This window comes from Lotus japonicus, chromosome 5 (assembly GCF_012489685.1).
Source record: "Lotus japonicus ecotype B-129 chromosome 5, LjGifu_v1.2".
NCBI classification, from domain to species: Eukaryota; Viridiplantae; Streptophyta; class Magnoliopsida; order Fabales; family Fabaceae; genus Lotus; species Lotus japonicus.
Genome location: NC_080045.1, coordinates 63438130 through 63457456, shown reverse-complemented (window position 1 = coordinate 63457456; position 19327 = coordinate 63438130). Strand labels below are relative to the sequence as shown.

Here is a 19327-nt window from a genome sequence, read left to right as displayed (position 1 = left end):
CGATATGCATCGGATGGTAAAGTTCCGAACACTGTTACTATTAAATCCAAAACACGGGCTCATTTCTCATTTCATTCCGAAATCCTTCTTGAACTTCCATTTCCGAAGCCCTCCAAACCTTCACAGCCTTCATCGAGCTCGCCTTCATCAGAGCTCTCTCTTCATCATCTTCTTCGGAGCTCTCTTCTTCGTCATCTTCTTCGTCAACTGCAATAGAGGTAATCTTCGTCATCTTCTTGTTAGGGTTAGGGATTCGAATGGGTTTTAGGGATTCTTGAAATTAATTTGTGGATTTAGGGCTTTAGCGATTTGAAGATGTCTGATTGTTGGGTGAAATTGTTGGGTGAAATTGTTGGGTGAAATTGTTCATGAACGGGCACCATGTTTTCACACCCCAGAACGAATTGAAATCCACATCCCTTTCACTGTTTGTTATCTACCCTGAGTTTTGAGTTCTGGAAGCTGCATTTTCTCACCTGTTATCTACCATGTTTGCATTTATTTTTCTTAACATTGATCCATTAGTTTTTTATTGATAGGCAAGCAGTTGAAACTGTGAAATTCCCCTCTGAACTTAAGAAACTTGAGCCAAAAAGATTTGATTGAGCACAAAGGGAGAACTTGACTTATCTTGTTTCAGGTACACTTACTCTCAATCTCATGAATAATTGAGACAGAACCATTACTCTTTTCTAGCATAACTTTTGATTTGCATGAAATGGTAGCTGTGGAACAATAAATATAGGAAGTATGTATACGTGTGTCATCATTGAGAAATCATGCTAATGGGACTAAATGATAGACAAGTTAAAGTTGAAATTCATGTAATTATACCTGAGACTCAAGACACCAAGTCAGTAGCTGCATAGCTGCATATATTTTTTGTAAGCAGTAGCACTATCCTTCAAGTTTCTAATACTATCCAATTTATATTGCCTAGTTTGATTACTATGTCTTTTTCCCAATGTATTTTCTATTATAACAAAAACATTAAGGAAGAAATCATTCAGTACTAATACCATGGAGTATTTGGGTCCCAAAATATTACCATTATCTCAATCTTTGGTCTGTAACAAATCTGATCCTATCTCACCTGCCCAGATCCTATCTCAATCTTTGGTCTGTAACAAGTCAGTAGCTGCATATATTTTTTGTAAGCAGTAGCACTATCCTTCAGGTTTCTAATACTATCCAATTTATACAAATCCTGTGACCAGACTATACCATGTTAATGGAACAATAACCAGACCTCTGTTTGTTTTACTATGTGCAAATATTTTGATGCCATATTTGGTATCTTTGGTGCTGCTGTGTAAAATTAGCTACCATTGACTCATCTATTGACTCCAATTCCAGTTATCTACATAATTATGCATGATTAATGACAGAATGTTATGGAGTTAGCTACCATTGAAAGTCTGGGAGAATTGCTCTAGAGTTGTGCATGATTTAATGACAGAATTGCTCTAGAGTTAATGACAGAGTTATGCATGATTTAATGACAGAATTGTTCATGAGTTAATGACAGAATTGCTCAATAGTGATTGATTTCACCACTAGAACACATTTAAATTCTTGTGGGATGTTGGTTCTTGGTGAGAGAAGAAAGGGGGTGAAAGAGATGTATTATAAATAGAGGGACAGTACTAGTCTCATGTTGATGTTATCAATAGGAGTTAAGCTCAAAATCTTATGTATCAACACAGCTGATCATGTCAATAATGCTAACATTCACTAATCACATTTCAGCTAGGGTATAGTCACCAAGTGTTAAACCAACCTCCAACAATAATTGAAGATAATGGGCTGATGTAACCAGATTTATATAGTATGCTTGCATTGTATCAGCTTATGAACTCCAAATGATGTAACCAGATTTATATAGTATGCTTGCATTGTTCCACTTCTGTTTGTTTCTTTTAATATTGATCATGTTTAAAGAAAAGTTGATCTAAACATCCTCAACATACTTGATAATCTGTCTTGGTACATATCTCTTGCTGATTGCATGAATATTCAGTTATAAAGCTCATCAATTGGTACTTTTACAATTATCTGATTAGTATTATTTTTTAATAGATGGCTAAGAGGAAGAGCCAAGGGCGCAGGAAATCACATGTTGCTGGGAGCTCCCATGATGCCACGGAGGATGTTGAGGATCGCCACACAGCCCCGGATGATGTTGAGGATCGCCACAGACGGCTGCATGCTTCTTTTCGTAGAGTCAGAGGCAGATTTGGTGAGGACCAGGATGTTGGTGGGACATCAAATGAGGAGCGTCGAGACCCTTGTGAGATGATTCCTGAGCCTTCTCCGCCTTCTCCGCCTTCTCGTCAGACGACTCCCGAGCCTTCTCCGCCTTCTCGTCAGATGACTCCTCAGAGTTCGACAGAGAGTGAGCATGAGGTTGATGTGGAGCATGAGGTTGATGTGGAGCTTCAGGTTGATGTGGAGCCTGAGGTTGGTGTGGAGCTTGAGGGTGATGCTGGAGCACGACGGGATGAGGTGCCAGTCCAGACAGAGGCACCGTTTCCAGGGGGGCCTGATGATCTGTCACTGTTGGTCCGTTACCCACATCACGTTGCGCCGTGTCTGTGGCATCATATTATAGGCACCGACCCGCGTTACCCCGATAGAGGTGTGTTGAAGTTTGCCAGCGCTGGGATGAAGCTGGCAAAGCTGACATGTGAGGGCGAGGGAGACGATATGAGCGCTGTTCGTCAGCGTGTGGAGGGGACCGGACTCTATCCGCTCTTCAGTTGCACCTATCTGGAGATAGACACACCCCTTCTATCTGCCCTCGTCGAGAGATGGCATGAGGATACCAGCAGCTTCCACATGCCATTCGGGGAGATGACCATCACCCTGGATGACGTGTCATCTATACTTCATTTGCCTATGGGTGATAGGTTTTATACTCCCGGACAGGCCAGCAGAGAACAGGCAGCGGAGACCTGTGTTCTGCTCTTAGGAGGGGTAGCCACGGACTACATCATGGAGTTTAAGGCGGTGAAGACCATTGGCTTGCGATTCGGGTTCTTGCAGACTCTTTACACTAGGGCTCTTGCTGGTTAGTTGTACTGTATACTTAATTTATTTGCAACTATTATATGTGAATTAAATGATTAATGGTTTCTTTGTTGTACTTTAGAGCATCGGCATGACCATGCAGCACGGATGTGGCTACTTCACCTCCTCGGCTCGACCTTGTTTGCGAACAAGAGTGGAGGACACTACACTTCTGTCCATTGGATCGGCATGCTGCAGCACCTTGATCGGGTGTCAGAGTATGCGTGGGGCGCCATTGCACTAGCTACACTGTATGATGCACTTGGTCATGCCTCACGGAGGAAGACCAAGCAGATGAGCGGTTGTTCTTCCCTCCTGGTAGCTTGGGTGTTTGAGCACTTCCCACCCACCATTATTCAGCGGATTGAGGTCCCCGAGTACACGGAGGACCAGCCCAGAGCGTGCAGGTGGATGGAGTCCCGGGCTGGGCATGCTGGACTGATGGAGAGGCGAGTTCTCTTCGATGAGATGACGGCAGAGGACGTCATATGGACACCGTATGAGGAGCACAGGAGTCACAGAGAGCTGGACGTCCGAGCTTTATACTCAGGCTACATCCGGACTCCCATCCGGACGGTCGTGCGACCTCATCTTCCTGAGCGTGTGATGCGGCAGTTTGGGTACGTGCAGCCTATCCCGCGACACCCATCTGTTGTGATGGGCATGAGTTCTGCTGCGGAGGTCGTTGATGCAGCATACCAGGATTATGAGCCACACTTGATTCCAGGGGGGTCCCTAGTATAGTGGATGGAGCGGCAGTAGATGATTACCTGGACTGGTACACCGGTGTATCTCACCGGTTCATCATCCCGGATGAGAGTAGGGCCGATCTCAGTGCTGTGGTAAGTGTGAACTTAATTTTCTTTATGCATTTGTGGTTTTGTGTATGCGGTTTACTAACATGTATATTGATTTATTTTCAGGCTTCTTTGCGTCGGGCCGTTGATTTGCTAGAGCAGGGACTTGAGGTCGACGACGGTCCCCCTAGAGATACACGCTCCCGCACTTTATTAGAGAAGTGCCTCACTGTCATCAGAGACTTGAGCAGGACCCAGGGCGTCACTTTCGTTGGTGTACGAGGAGGCAGAGGTCGAGGCAGAGGAGGAGGCGGAGATAGAGGAGGTGGCAGAGGCGGAGGCAGAGGTCGTAGGGGTAGGGTGGGTCGTAGGGGCAGGGGGCAGTGACATTATTATTATGTGTACTTTTATCGCATTATTAGTTTATACACGCTTTATTATCGGTCTGTACTTTTATCGCATTATTAGTTTGGATTTCACATTATCACGCTTTACTTGATTTGATTACATTTTTATCTCTTTTTAAATCAGGTAAAATAACAAACAAAATCCAATGGGAAGTGAAATAACGCACATAATCCAATTGAAGCAAAATAACGTACATAATTCAAGGGACGCAACATAGCCTACATAATCCAGGTCAAGGATTTTTTAAAGTTGCAAATAATTCAAAATTAGCCAAATAACATTAATCAATCTTCTGTAATGTCGGTGAATGTTTCAGATGGAGGTCCACAGTCACTGGAGAATACCTGTGAAAATTCACATAAACGAAAATTGAGATGTGTAAAAATCCACAGTCACTTTTATTTTAATTATATATGTGTAAAAAAGATTTCCATACCTTAACTATGTTGGGCAATGTTATGTTCAGGTAACAATTAGATTTTCTAGGAGAAAACACAGCTACCTAAAAGGAAGAAATAATGTTCAAATTGTCTAAAGAAGTAGAAACAATAGTCAAGTCGGTTAGAAATAATAAACCTTCTGGATAAGCATAACAGATCCAACATTTATGTCCTTCGCGAATTCGCTTTCAGTGAAAACCTTGTGATGGACACTAGCACCGACAGTGCCCGTAGGATCCTGCAACTCAAACCCATATGGCATTGACAGAGGACATTTAAATACCATGACATTGATGAAAAAGAACGCGGAAGATGGAAATACCTTCAGGGTAACTGACACATCGCCGAATCCGTTTGGCGTGCATGATTTGATAACTGCGACGATGAGATCGACCCTTTCTAGATGGTGAGTGATTGAACCCAGAGGAGTTGCAGATCCGCCTAATTGCAGGGCTGAAAGCCAAGCATTGGAGTGAAAATCGGGATCAGTGTCGTGACCGTCTTCGACGACGCGCCTAACAAATTGTTGGGTTGGAATGAGGTGTCCGTCGGTGGTGGAGCTGCGTTGAATCATGGCGGCCTGGACAACACCAGCAGGGCCGGGAATGAGAGGACGAGAACTTGCAGAAGAGTTGCCTCGGAGTTTGCAAGGGCGGATGAAGGTGGGCAAATCTTGTTCCATTTTGATTTTGAAGGTTTCGTTGAAAGAATGAAAGGAGAGGATGAATACAAGAAGGCTTAAATCAAGCAAATTTATAGATGAAGGAGTAATGGGGTTGGTTGTTGTTGGTGGTTGATAGTAATTAGGTTGGCTGTGGTTGGATGAGAGTAATGAGGTTGGTTGTGGTTGGTTGTGGATAGTGATGGAGAGACTTAAAATTAAAATGAGAAAAAAAATTAACGTTCGGATCCCCAGATTCCGAAGTTGTTCGGATCCTATAAATCCGAACTGTCTCGGAAACCTAAATGTCGAAGATTGTTTAAACTTGGGGGTGCCAAATTTAAGTATATGACACGGAAATGGAAAGGAGTCGTCCGAAAGATTTCGGACTCCGTGGTTCCGAAGTACTTCGGAAACAAAAGTTCCGAAATGTGCTTAACCAGTTAAAATGACAGTACCAGAAACAATGCAGGCAGAATCACAAGTTCTCATAACCAGCTACATTGCAGGGCAGAAACAGATAAAATGCACATGAGAAATAGTTTAATACTACATCATAATACTTTGAACTTCTAATTAGTTGTACATATGTCATTGCTACAAACATCAATCCTAGTCTCAATCTTCTCCAAGGTCTATAAAGACATTCTCTTGAGGACCACCCGTAGGATCAATCCAAGCATTCAATTCTGCCGTAAATGTAGCCAAACGCGCCGCATACGGGAAGATCCATTGGTCGGTGGGTTCTTTGGCCAAAAACGGCCATTGGGGAGCTATTGTTGGCATAGGATGTCCCGGCTTAAGCTTTAGCTACATTTGAGAGTATAGCAATAAAGTTAGATAAGAACAAAGTGGCTGAGTACAAAGTATACTAATTTAACGTGACAAGCGAGTGTAAGGTACTTCATAAAAGTTATACCTGAACAAAGTGGTTGGTGACGTGACCAACTGCTATAACGGGATGTACTTCCGGTGGGGCGCCTCCTCTCAATGGCAGATAAGTGTAACAACCTTTTAGTGAAATGGAGATGAAGACAACTTGCAACCTCGTAGCAATGAGGTACCCCATCTCCGGTAGAGACATCCACTTGTCTTCCGTTGCAATTGTACCAATCGGAAGGATGAGACGATTTTGTAGAGACTGAACCCTCTCATAACCAAATATGTTGCTATAGTAAGCGGTATTCTTTGAGAGTTCTACAAGCAACTCTTCCCTAATCAAAGCCCAACCGTCTTGACCTATGTCGGGTCTGAACAATGCAGCAACTGATCTATAACCACAATTACCATCTGCAATAACATCTATGACTTTTTCTATATATTGATGGAAGAAAGATGGCAAATCATCCAAGTATATGCTGGTGGAGGACTGCTTGCTCTTCTTAGACTTCTTGCTTCGAGGACAAGAGACTTTGTTAGGTGTTGGCTTGAGGCTATTGTTAACATGTTCCCAATAACAAGGATCACGTTGTAAGGATGGTTTTTGTTGACTAGGTGGTTTACTCTCCATAGCCTTGGACGAGCGCTTGAGCTTTATCTTCACTTGAGGAGGACACAGTGAACTACTAGAAGGACAATATAGCTCTTTTACCTTCCTCCTTAGCATACTTTGGCCCGCAACATCCAAAGTGTTGAAATAAGCGGTCAAGCCATCAATCTCTGACTTGAGGTCTCCTTGGTTTGAGGCTTGACTCCCAATGGGTACATGGTCCCAACCAAGTATCTTCCAGAAAGTATGGATTGCCTCATACGGAATTCTATCATAACTATGAAGTGCACACGCACAAGGAAGCCCATGGGTAACTTGGAATGCGCATCCACAACCATCACGCATCACTCTGTTCTGTTCATCTTCCATGAGTTGCATGGCCTTTCTGGACACAAATCCCCTGATATTTGTATACATGGGCGACTTGAAACGATGTTCTACAAGGTTGATACTGCGCTCAAATGATGCCTTGATTTCATTGTGTCGTACAGTGGTCAACCTATCCACTGCATCCCACGAGGCGCACAAGTCACCTCTGCCGTCTTTCAGCATCCTCTTCAAGGTTGAGTGTGCACTTTCAGCCCTGCATACAAAAGATCATACTCTATCAATTTCTGCTAATAAAGCAAGACTATGAAATGAAAGATCACAACCAATAAAGTGTGCATTGTACCTGTTACTCGTTGTAGTTCCAAAATGCAACACAGAATTGGTCCACGCACTCACAAATTTCTCCTTGTGCTTTACCCATGTAGTAGAAATGTAGGATATGAAATCTGGGAAGTCCTTACACATGACACACATTTCCTTCCATTCCTCATCAAATTGTTCCACTGTTTCAGCATAAATCAAGCATTTCCAGTTCTCCATCACTGAAAGGGCAAAATCATCCGTGCCAATCAACACTTTGCACTTTGCCTCCACATTCTTGTTTATGTGGAACCGGCATAATAAATTGGTACAATTGGGAAGACATTGCTTAACAGCACTCAGTAAAGCCAAATCTCTGTCAGTCACAATCACTTGAGGTAATCTGGCATCATCGGCAATAAGAGACTTCATGCACTCCAAGGCCCAAACATAGTCAATTGTGTGCTCCCTAACTATGTAGCAAAATGCTATGGAGAAAGTCAACCCCGTAGAAGTGAGACCAACCATTTCAAGCAAGGGGATCTGATATCTGTTTGTCTTGTACGTGCAATCCATGATGACCACATGAGGGAATGTGTTGAAGAGTCTGACCGCATCAGGATGAGCCCAAAAGAGATCCCTAATCTCACTTGAATCAGCTTGTTGCCTTTCAAAGTGAACATACTTGGCTTCTACCAACTTCTTCATCAAATGTTGCATTTCTGTCAATGGTCCCCTCTCCTCTTTTTTAAACCTTTTGTTGCAACTGTAAACTTGAGTGATTGTAGTCAAGTTACTTGGATTGTTTTCCTTCAATGCCGCTAGTATTTGTCTCGGTGGAGTCCAAGTACTAGTCATGGTGCCCACAAGCCCCTTCTCTTCCTCTGTTAGTCGACCAACGTAGGGGTGTCCAACTAGTGATTTAGCTGGTTCATGGTTGTGTTTACCATCCATCACTTTCAGCCACCACATTCTATCACCCTTCGTAGGTCGTCCTTTGAGATTAAACTTACAATCAGTCTTTTGTGATGCGGTCTTTTTGTACTTGAATGTATTCGGGTCCTTGTATGGCCTGTAAATACCATGCTTCGCACACTTAATAGTAACAAATACCTTTCCTCCACTTATAGCATAGTCAGACCTTGCAATCACCAGCACATAACCATTCGCCTTTCCAACATTCTTAGCCCATTGTTCAAGCTCATCACGAGTATCAAATATCTGTTCAATGATAACATATTGCTTTAGAAATAAAACATCCTACCAACCATCACTAATTATTCAATAATCATCACATCATTTTCCAAATACATAGTAGTATGTTCCAACAAAAATTATTCAATGAATACCTGGTCAGTTGTAAATAAATGTGTGGCGTCCACGCTTATACGAGGGGGCACCCACGGAATGATATTGCTAGGAGGCTCAACATTCCCAGAACCGCATGCGGCATCGCATGCGGCATCAACCAGTAAATCTTCTTCATATAGGTACGGTTCAGTCATTCAGCCTGCATGTAACAAACTGCAACTGGTTAACTACTTCGGACATTGGGATTCCGAACTCGTTCGGATACAGACAATCCGAACTCGTTCGGATAAAGACAATCCGAATTTGTTCGGATACAGACAATCCGTATCAAGCTCGACAGCATCAGAATACAAGCAAACAATGGTGGTGCAAAACGAACTTCCAACAAACAACAATGAAATGTAACTACAATGATAAGTAAAGCAGGATATGAAGGGGGAGAGAAATGAAACTTACCAGAAGGAACTTGGTAGCAAGGTGGAACTTGGAAGGAGATGGTGGTTGAGGGTGGAGCAAGTGGAACTTGGAAGGAGATGGTGGTGAGGGGGAGGAAAACAAACGTGGAGGAAGAAGAGGAAGAGTGGTGGTGGTGGAGTTTTTTGAATCTGATTGTATTGGGGGGGTGGTGATGGGGTTGGTGGTGGATGAGTAATGGTGATGGAGTTGGTGGTGGAGGAGTAATGGTGCTCAAAAGGTGGCAGTGTGCGACAGGTTTTCGGATTCAACGAATCCGAAGTACTTCGGATTCGTACAATCCGAAGTACTTCGGATTGTCCGTTTCCGAATTATGTCTGTCGTTTAAGTGTCAGATTCAACAAGGTATTATTCGAAACTTTGGATTCCGAAGTGTTACGGATACCCGGTGTCCGAAAGGGTAGTTCTGGCATTTTTTAAAAAATCTGGGGTGCCATTTCTAAGCCCTGGGGTGCCAAATCCAGAGCTCCTCACTAATACATGAAAAGGTATTGTATTGTAACAAAAAGAAGCAATCTCTAGGAATGCATCATCCCGCAAATTCTTCTTACAAGATGCATTGATAGTAGCTTGAGAGCTAACCATCTTTTCTTGAAAAGGGTTGTAGACTTGTAGGACTCTCAACCACTTTCCTTTTTCCCGCATCATCTGCTGATTCACCAATGCCAACAACTCATTCGTACTCTTTTATGTTTGCTTTTTAAATGAGCTTTTCTTACAACCCATCAAGAATGTCTTAGCTTTGCTTTCTAATATTACTAGGAACATATAGGCAAGGTCCAACATATTTTCAAGTTCCTGCCAAATGATGCCCAATCGACGTATAAGCATTTCCAAGCAAATTGTCGTTTCAAGCATCATTAGTCCTAATTTCAACAACATGCTCGTGAAAGTTGGATCTTATACTTCTTTCTATCCATTACTCCATTGGAACCAATCTTCTTCGACTTACCACTACCACCCACCCTAGACCTAGCACTAAAAGAACTTGAAGCCATTTTTTCTTGAAGTTCAATCGAACAAAAGAACTAGTAGTAGAAACGCACAAAGGCAAAGGTAGAAGAAGAAGACATGGGAAAGGGGGTACATTGCCGTGCGGACCCAAGAGATGAACAAAGGCTACGATGAACAAAGAAAAGGCAAAGTTGTGAACCCAATGATTAGGGTTTTCACTTTTCAGAAGAAAATGAGAAAAAAGACCACACTATAGAGCGAATATAAGTATGGGTAGTAAATCAGTGGCGCATCCAGGACCCCGGGGTCAGGGGTTCAAATTTTTCAAATGAACACATCGATAAAAATATAATTAAAAACAACTTTAATATGTTTATACATTAGAAATTATACAAGTCGTAGTTATGCAAATAGGTGCAAAACTTAGTCTACTAGTATAATTTAAAATTTGAGGGGTTAAAAAGAATTATATAGAAAATTAAGTGCAATTTTTTTTATTTATGAACCCCCTCAATCCTACATAGGTCCGCCCCTTGTAGTACTAGTACACACTTCGGCACAATATTCTCAACACATTCTTTAGGTTTATTTTTTGTAGAAGTTCATTGAATTCAATTAGATGATAATAAGACCTAATAAATTGGGAGTGAGACCCACGAGTAGTTGGTCTGCATGTTTTAGACTATAAGCTGTTGATTGTTTGGCGGGTACGTCTCATGGGCGGGATTTTGGTTTGCATGTCTAAATAGTCACTTTGCTTTATTTCGTAATGATTGTACACGAGCCTCTTTCCTTAAATCAATGCATTGTATAGTTATTTTATTCGGGGCCTTTGACCTTCGACACCCAATTTTAACAATAAAATAAATTATCATAAATGTTTGTTGAAAAACCAACAATTATCATATGATTACGCCCGTGTACAATTCTTTATTTTACCATTTAAAGTGAGTCATTCACTCTCGAGAAGTAAAATATTAATACACGATACCCATTGCAAATAGACTAATCATATGAAGAATGAAGTATGTGTGAAAATGTGTTCAAAGGAATATTTCTTATTATTTCCTATTGCATTTGACAAAAAAAGGGTAAAAAGGTCTTTTTGGGAAACAAAGAGGCGTGTTTGGCATGAAGAAAATAAAAAAGAAGAGGAGCGTGTATTAGATTAGATATAAAATAAAAAAAGAAGAAACAATCCCTAACTAAAGAAGGGCGCAGAGAGGGTTTTGGTTTGGTTTATGTCTCGCGGCTACAACACACACAAGCGTGAGACAAGTTTTTGTTTGCGAGAGTGAGAATTAGAGATTAGTTTAGTTTGGAGAATCACTTCTTTCAAATAGTGGTTTAACAAAACTTAAACGAATAGAGAACCGTTGCTCACGCTCCCGCCATGGCCACCGTGATAGGTGAGGAGGAAGACAAGAAGGAGCACGCCAAAACACTCATCTGCGCCCTCAATCTCCTCTCACGCGACCTCCCTCTTCCCTCTCACCTCCTCACCTCCGTCTCTTCAATCTACCACAACAACCACCACGTTCGTAACGTAAACCTACCTCTTCGCTTTCAGCTCCAATTGCTTTTGTTTTTGGATTATTCTTATTGAGTTTCAATGTTTTGATTAGGATTGTGCAATGCTGTTTGTTAATGCAGGATGATGTAGGGGATTCTGGAGAAGGTTTAATTGCAGATCTTGAAGATGCTGTGTTGAATCAGCGGCTGAGTCGTGTGTCAGGTTCCAAATTGGAGGAAGCGAGGGGAAACCGGTATCAAACTCAGATTCAAAACCGGTTGAACCAGCTTCAAGGTAGGAAGAATGCTTGTGTTCTGTATTTGTACTTGTTTACTTGGTATAGATTTTGGGATTAATTTGTATTTGTATTTCGAAGTATAGCTTGTGCGAGCCGAGCTTATTTAGTGAACTAGCAGGAATTATGATAATGATATGTATACATTTTTAGATTCGATATTCTGAACATTGTTTGTATGAGTGTATACATTAAGTGGAAGTGATGTATTCTGAGTCTTGGCAATTTTACTGAAGAGCTGTGTCATTGTTTTGATTTGAATCAGAATTGCCTTCAAGCAGGGGAGATGACCTGCAGTCGAAGTGCCTGCTTGAATATTATGGACTAAAGGTAAAATTGAATTGTTGAAATAATTTTTCGATGCATAGTGTGGTGTGAGTAAAGTCTATAACCTTAATGCTTAGGGTATTGTAATGTAAGCCATGTCTAACTTCCACGAGTTGAATGCTGAATATTTTATGGTATTGCAGTCCTTCACTTTTTGTAAGTCATTTTATGTCTACTTATCTTAATAGGTTTCATTCTTGATAGAAACTAGACAGAATTGCTTTCTGCTTATGTGATATGAGATATGAAACAGAAACCTATTTTCATTTGTTTTTTTCTGGTTTTCCTGAAGAGTGAACAAGTTTCATTAGTATTGGGCAAACACAATTACAGATACAACAACTTTTTAGCTATGATGAAAGGCACGATTGAAAAATAATATCCAGTGGGGAAATTAGTTGAATTATTTCATTTGCTTGTATCAACTATAACTGAGAAGTGACAAGAACTGTGTCCTTGTTGGCAAGGACTTCTTTTCTGACAGCTAGCAGAGTTGCAGTCAAAGGTTCGATCTGATGTGAGTGCTGAAAACTGGCTAAATGTTAAATGTGCATATCCTGACAGGCAATTGTTTGACTGGGGCATGATGAGATTGCGCCGTCCACTGTATGGTGTTGGAGATCCATTTGCCATGGATGCTGATGATCAGTTAAAAAAGAAACGGGATGTTGAGGTGACTTTTTTATTTTTCAGCTAGCCCCCCAACAATTTGTTATGGGTTTGAAGTTTCCTTCCACCTTGGATAACATAAATTGTAGTAGTCCAAGGTGGAAGGTAAATTACTAAACAATTTGTAAACTAAACAAGGCATATAGTGTGATGGTCCAGTTTCATTTTTCTGATATATGCATGAATTTTCTAGTATCTGAATGGGGAATTAATTTACACCATACTGCTTATCTCATATATATCCTTAAATGCAGAGACTGTCAAGATTAGAAGAGGTGGAGAAAAACCATATAGAAACTAGAAAAAGGAAATTTTTTGCAGAAGTACTTGATACTGTCCGTGATTTCCAATTACAAATTCAAGCTTCTTTGAAGCGGAGAAAACAGAGGAATGATGGCATCCAGGTACACTATTCCCCATTCATTTGTTATAAATCATTTATATTAATTCGGAGATATGTATGTATATCTATATATATATATATATATATATTTTGATGTATGTAGGTGTACTGTAACTTTTGGCCCATTAGAATTACAAGTTTATGTGTCCTCTTCATATGATAATTAGGCATGTTAGGTGTATGCATGGACTTGAAGAGCTTTTTTGTTTCTAACTTTAACTTTTGTGAAATTTGATTTATGTGCCAGTTGCATGTTTGATTTAGATCTCTATCTCTTCCTTAATTTCTCCTAAATTGTTATATTTTCTTTTTGTGCTTCAATTCTAGACCAAAAAAAGATATTAAAGCTTTGTTGAAATTCTGATTCTATATCAGGGAGCTTGGACCTAACCTGTTAGAATTTATTGAGGTAGTTCCATAGTGGTCAAATAAAGGTCAATGGTATTCTCTTCTAAATAATAAGTTTTTAGTGTTAAACTACATTTCAATATATGTGTGATAAAACATAAAACATGTGATGAAAGAAAAGGTAAAGAGAGATCAAAGGGGAAACAAGGTGCATAGGGGAACATTCAAGGCAAGTTATGATACAGAAATGATGATACTTGTTTAAATTCCAAAATGCTAGTGATTAGTTTGTTAGAAGTACTTTAGAGGAAAAAGTTTCACAATTGTAAATAGAAAGAGGTAACTGATGGTTCCAGAAGTCAATTACTAGAATTGCCTCAGTATTTAAAATTTTGCAGAGAATGACTGTTTTTTCATTAATATAGTGCGTGTGTGCGTGACCATGTGTCAATTGCCCATGCTTTTATTGGTTTGGTTACATGATGAAGCTCTTACTCCTGATGAGAATTTTGTTTATTTGTAAAAATGTTAAAGAAATTCTGAACTTGATTCTGTCTTTTTCATTTCCTGGATAGATGAGACTTTTTATGACATGTTTGCTCTTCATCAACTAGAGATATAGTCAAAGTAGCCCTTATAAAGGCTTTGAGTCTTTGGCAAATGACAATCATCACCTTACAAAGCTAGCTTTTGGGCTGAGTTTGGCCTAACCCAAATTATAAGAATAAGGATTATGAATGATTATAATTAATTTTGCAGGCATGGCATGGAAGGCAAAGACAACGAGCAACCCGAGCAGAGAAATTGAGATTCCAAGCCTTGAAGTCTGACGATCAAGAAGCTTACATGAGAATGGTGAAAGAGAGTAAGAATGAAAGATTAACTACGCTTCTTGAAGAAACAAATAAACTACTTGTAAATTTAGGAGCAGCTGTTCAACGTCAAAAGGACAACAAACATTTAGATGGTATTGAACCCTTGGAAGAGTCCGAAGCTGATTTGCCTGAGTCAGATGCTTCAAAGAATGGGGTTTCTAAGGAATCACCTCTAGATGAAGAGATAGATTCTGATCATAATGGTGATTCTAGAGATTTACTTGAAGGTCAGCGGCAATACAATTCTGCCATACACTCGATTCAGGAAAAAGTAAGTCTCTGCAATTCACTTCATTTCACTTCTTGGACGAAAAATGCAACGAATTTTTTCTATGAAATCTGTGGGTTTTGTTGAATTTATTCCTTATTGGTTATTAGACATTTACCATAACAGTTGATTTAGGATAATATTATATGTTTGGCTTCTATTTGTGTAAAACACATGAGGGATTGACGGCCTTGCTCCATTGATATTTTCTATTTTCTTGTTGTTTTGCTTATATTTTAATCTATGAGTTCTTTTGTCAAGGAAAACCAAATTAATCATTCCTTATTAGTTGTTTCTGGAATAAAAGGTTCAATACACTGGAAATATAACAATCTTAATCATTTACAGATCACTGAGCAACCGTCTATACTTCAAGGTGGGGAATTAAGACAATACCAGATAGAGGGGCTCCAATGGATGATTTCTTTGTTTAATAACAACTTAAATGGAATTTTGGCTGATGAAATGGGACTTGGGAAGACAATACAAACAATTTCGCTTATAGCACATCTTCTGGAATACAAGGGTGTAACTGGTCCACACTTGATTGTTGCTCCAAAGGCTGTTCTGCCAAATTGGATGAGTGAATTCTCAACATGGGTTCCTAGGTATGTCCTGGGAAGACATTGTATATTATTTCCTCTTTTGCTTCCCTTGTGGGGAGAAGGAATAGTATTCTATCTCTGAATTATGTGCATCCCATCAAATCACGTGTGCCCTTTCTTTCTGATTCAGCATTACTACTGTTCTTTACGATGGAAGGCTGGAAGAAAGGAAAGCAATGAAGGAAGAATTGTCAGGAGAGGGGAAATTTAATGTTCTTATAACACACTATGATCTTATAATGAGAGATAAAGCATTTCTCAAGAAAATTCATTGGCGCTACTTGATTGTGGATGAAGGGCACCGATTGAAGAATCATGAGTCTGCTCTAGCAAGAACCTTGGACTCTGGGTATGATTCTACATGAGCAATATTGATGACACTTATTAATACATTTACTTCCCTAGATTCTTGGTTGTATATATTTCTATTTTATATAGAAAAATGCTAAACAGCTTAAGTCGCATGGATGATACGACACACGACAAGAGTAACACATAAAATTAGTATAAAATCAATAGAGAAAACAAATATTAAATCAAAAGAGAGAATCAATGTTCTAAATGTCATCATGCGTCATTTAATCATTTTAGACATAATAAATTGCTATTATTTACTCTAATTATTGTGCTATTTCCATTTATATCAGTATACGGCTACAACACAACAAGGCTAGTGATTTAAGTGTCCTTCCTTGCTTGCTGGCAGCTATATTTAACTAATGCAAAATAGATACGATGAAAGGAAAGAGGGATAGCTTTCAAAACCATGCATTACTTAGTTAAAGCATCCTGCAATCAAACAATTCATTACCTGACAGTGGTACTACCAGTCAGGTGGTTTAGTGCCTCTTCTCTAATTTTTGAATTTCATTTGTGTGCAGCTATCACATTCAACGAAGACTTCTTTTGACTGGTACCCCAATTCAGAACAATTTGCAGGAATTGTGGTCCCTGCTTAATTTTCTCCTTCCTAACATTTTCAACTCAGTTCAGAATTTCGAGGACTGGTTTAATGCTCCCTTTGCAGACCGAGTTGATGTCTCTTTAACAGATGAAGAACAGCTATTGATCATCCGGCGTCTGCATCAAGTGTGTTTCTCTCTTCTAACTTCTAATTCTCTAGCTCTTTTCAACTTCTTTCTGATGTTTTCCATTCATTCCTTAGGTGATAAGGCCCTTCATCTTAAGAAGGAAAAAGGACGAGGTAGAAAAATGTCTTCCTGAGAAATCTCAGGTCATACTCAAATGTGATATGTCCGCCTGGCAGAAAGTATATTATCAACAAGTTACTGATGTAGGCAGAGTTGGCTTAGACAATGGTCTGTATCTATTTTTCATTTTCCATTTATCCCTTAACCCACTTCTCCTTTCAAGTTTCAAATTCGTAAAAATTGCAAATCTCTTCCCATATACTTTGGTTTTGAATATTTGGTATGCTAAAGTTATTCATTTTTTCCCAACTCCACTGATATAGCCTGTGAATTTCATTGTATTTTCAATATGCTTATTAATCAGTTTAGCCTGTCTTTTAGGAAGTAAGCCACGAGCCTATTTTCCCTTCAGTTGTAATTATTCCTTATTAGTGTGTTTTACCTGTTGTAACTTTGTTAAGAATTGGTGACATATGTTTATTTCTTAGCTCAACATAAATGTGGGTTGCAAACTTGCAATCACCTGTTGTTGAGATCTTGTAGTTTTCTTTTATAAAAAAAAAGCACTATTTCCCAGATTTCTCAAAACTTGCGTTGCAAGCTTATTCTGACTTATGGATCAATTTGTAGGTTCTGGAAAATCAAAAAGTCTACAGAACTTAACAATGCAACTCAGAAAGTGTTGCAACCATCCCTACCTCTTTGTGGGAGATTATGATATGTATAAACGTAAGGAGATTGTCAGAGCATCGGGTAAGTTTGAACTTCTAGACCGTTTGCTACCAAAACTTCGCAGAGCTGGACACAGAGTCCTCCTTTTCTCACAAATGACTCGACTCATGGACGTTCTTGAAATTTATTTGCGACTTCATGATTTCAAGTATCTTAGACTTGATGGCTCAACAAAAACAGAGGAAAGAGGCACTCTGCTAAAGAAATTCAATGCTCCTGACTCCCCATACTTTATGTTTCTCTTGAGCACCCGTGCGGGGGGTCTTGGTTTGAACTTGCAAACAGCAGATACTGTTATAATTTTTGACAGTGATTGGAACCCGCAAATGGATCAACAAGCAGAGGACCGAGCACATCGCATTGGACAAAAGAAGGAAGTTAGGGTTTTTGTCTTGGTTAGTGTGGGATCAATAGAAGAGGTGATTTTAGAGCGTGCAAAACAAAAGATGGGCATTGATGCCAAAGTCATTCAGGCAGGACTTTTCAACACTACTTCAACAGGTTTGTAGTCTTGATACTAGTACTATGTCCTGGCAATATTTGTTGTTATGTTTTGGCAAATGTCTGAAAGCATTTCTTTTATATGTTGAAAGAATAAGAGGAAATGGGAGGGGTAGTTTATCTATTTCCCTGCTTCAGAGCTAGCATTATGCACTGTCTTCTAATAACTCTGCATATAGGTGGTAGACCTTTATGTGCCAAAACTTCTACTAGCGCTGTAAATAAAAGTATAAAACATAGAAGTGTAATCTAGGTATTATTGATTATATTTTTATGCTTGGAACATACTCTTAATCATACAGATAAGTTCTCCATAGCATTATATTCTTTTTGTTTAAGAATTCCATCCCATTTCATATCAAGTAGAATATTTAAAATTTTAATGGGACTTTTTAAATTATTCCATGCTACCATGTCTGCTCCTTTAGTCATATTTCTAAAAAAGTTGAAGACTATTTAAGCATGTGGTAATTTTGTTTGTGCAGCCCAGGACAGGAGAGAAATGTTAGAGGAGATTATGCGTAGAGGTTCAAGGGCGCTTGGGAATGATGTGCCCAGTGAGAGAGAAATTAACCGGCTTGCTGCTCGATCAGATGAGGAATTTTGGCTGTTTGAGAAAATGGATGAAGAGAGAAGGCAAGAGGAAAATTACAGATCTCGTCTGATGGAAGAGCATGAATTGCCAGATTGGGTGTATTCTCCACTTAATAAGGATGATAAGGCCAAAGAGTTCAACGCTAGTGTTACTGGAAAGCGGAAAAGGAAAGAAGTGGTATATGCAGACACATTGAGTGATCTACAATGGATGAAGGCTGTGGAGAATGGGGAAGACATGGCAAGGCTTTCAGGTAGAGGGAAAAGAAGAGACCGCGTCTCATCTGACAGCATTGCACAAGCCAGTGATAATGCGGTGGCGGAAGAAAGTTTACTATATAGAGCTGAAAGTGCTTCCATGGCAAGCGAAAGAACAAGTGAAGAAGATAGTTTCCATGTGACCCCTGCCTCAAAGAGATTCAAGCCTGAAGGAACAAATTTCCAGAGACATGCGTACGAGGATGTCAGAGGAAGTGGTTTAAACCAGCATCTGTTATCCTGGAATACTCACAGGAAGAAGAGATCAAACTTTCCTGGGCCGGGTTCATCATCCGATTCTAGAGGGCAAAGTTCAAACGGAAAAGCAAACTGGAACTGATCTAAGTTAAAATTTAGTCATTGCTGCCAGAGTTCACACAAGTAGTTCTTGAAGCAGAATTGGCAAGCAATTTTCTTGTATTAACAGTTTGTTCTTCAATTGTGCAACATCCACATTAATTCAGAGAAAGTATTTATTTACAAATTTTGAATAAATATTAGATTTGCCATAAAAAACCCACATTATCATAATTTTGTCATCCTAATTATTCCTCA

The 19327-nt window shown here is 39.7% G+C and overlaps 4 protein-coding genes across 8 annotated transcripts; 2 read left to right on the top strand and 2 right to left on the bottom strand.

Moving 5' to 3' along the window:
• Positions 1-589: 589 nt before the first annotated feature.
• LOC130720520 (protein MAIN-LIKE 1-like) lies at positions 590-4206 on the top strand. Its single transcript, XM_057571167.1, has 4 exons — positions 590-640; positions 2080-3070; positions 3152-3911; positions 3993-4206. The coding sequence occupies exons 2-3, from the start codon at positions 2080-2082 to the stop codon at positions 3811-3813; spliced, it is 1653 nt and encodes a 550-aa protein (XP_057427150.1). The 5' UTR covers positions 590-640; the 3' UTR covers positions 3814-3911; positions 3993-4206.
• Positions 4200-5465, bottom strand: LOC130720521 (uncharacterized). 2 transcript variants are annotated; one of them, XM_057571169.1, is made up of 4 exons: positions 5037-5465; positions 4851-4952; positions 4711-4776; positions 4200-4618 (listed from the first exon to the last, which is right to left on the bottom strand). In XM_057571169.1, the coding sequence occupies exons 1-4, from the start codon at positions 5394-5396 to the stop codon at positions 4559-4561; spliced, it is 588 nt and encodes a 195-aa protein (XP_057427152.1). In that variant the 5' UTR covers positions 5397-5465; the 3' UTR covers positions 4200-4558. The 2 variants fall into 2 exon arrangements, with proteins under 2 accessions (XP_057427152.1, XP_057427151.1); XM_057571168.1 differs by having other exon boundaries at positions 4851-5465.
• A 354-nt stretch (positions 5466-5819) lies between these two features.
• On the bottom strand, positions 5820-9558 carry LOC130720519 (PKS-NRPS hybrid synthetase cheA-like). 2 transcript variants are annotated; one of them, XM_057571166.1, is made up of 5 exons: positions 9262-9558; positions 8844-9018; positions 7538-8715; positions 6295-7447; positions 5820-6185 (listed from the first exon to the last, which is right to left on the bottom strand). In XM_057571166.1, exons 2-5 carry the CDS (start codon positions 8997-8999, stop codon positions 5994-5996), a joined length of 2679 nt encoding a protein of 892 aa, XP_057427149.1. In that variant the 5' UTR covers positions 9000-9018; positions 9262-9558; the 3' UTR covers positions 5820-5993. The 2 variants fall into 2 exon arrangements, with proteins under 2 accessions (XP_057427149.1, XP_057427148.1); XM_057571165.1 differs by having other exon boundaries at positions 8844-9004.
• Positions 9559-11433: 1875 nt separating this feature from the next.
• LOC130717829 (probable ATP-dependent DNA helicase CHR12) lies at positions 11434-19303 on the top strand. 3 transcript variants are annotated; one of them, XM_057568205.1, is made up of 12 exons: positions 11434-11770; positions 11887-12040; positions 12307-12371; positions 12853-13041; positions 13292-13441; positions 14548-14934; positions 15280-15539; positions 15667-15885; positions 16418-16625; positions 16702-16855; positions 17318-17920; positions 18406-19303. In XM_057568205.1, exons 1-12 carry the CDS (start codon positions 11627-11629, stop codon positions 19110-19112), a joined length of 3240 nt encoding a protein of 1079 aa, XP_057424188.1. In that variant the 5' UTR covers positions 11434-11626; the 3' UTR covers positions 19113-19303. The 3 variants fall into 3 exon arrangements, with proteins under 3 accessions (XP_057424188.1, XP_057424187.1, XP_057424189.1); XM_057568204.1 differs by having other exon boundaries at positions 11434-11779; XM_057568206.1 differs by lacking the exons at positions 11434-11770; positions 11887-12040 and having other exon boundaries at positions 12836-13041.
• The last annotated feature ends 24 nt before the right edge of the window (positions 19304-19327 follow it).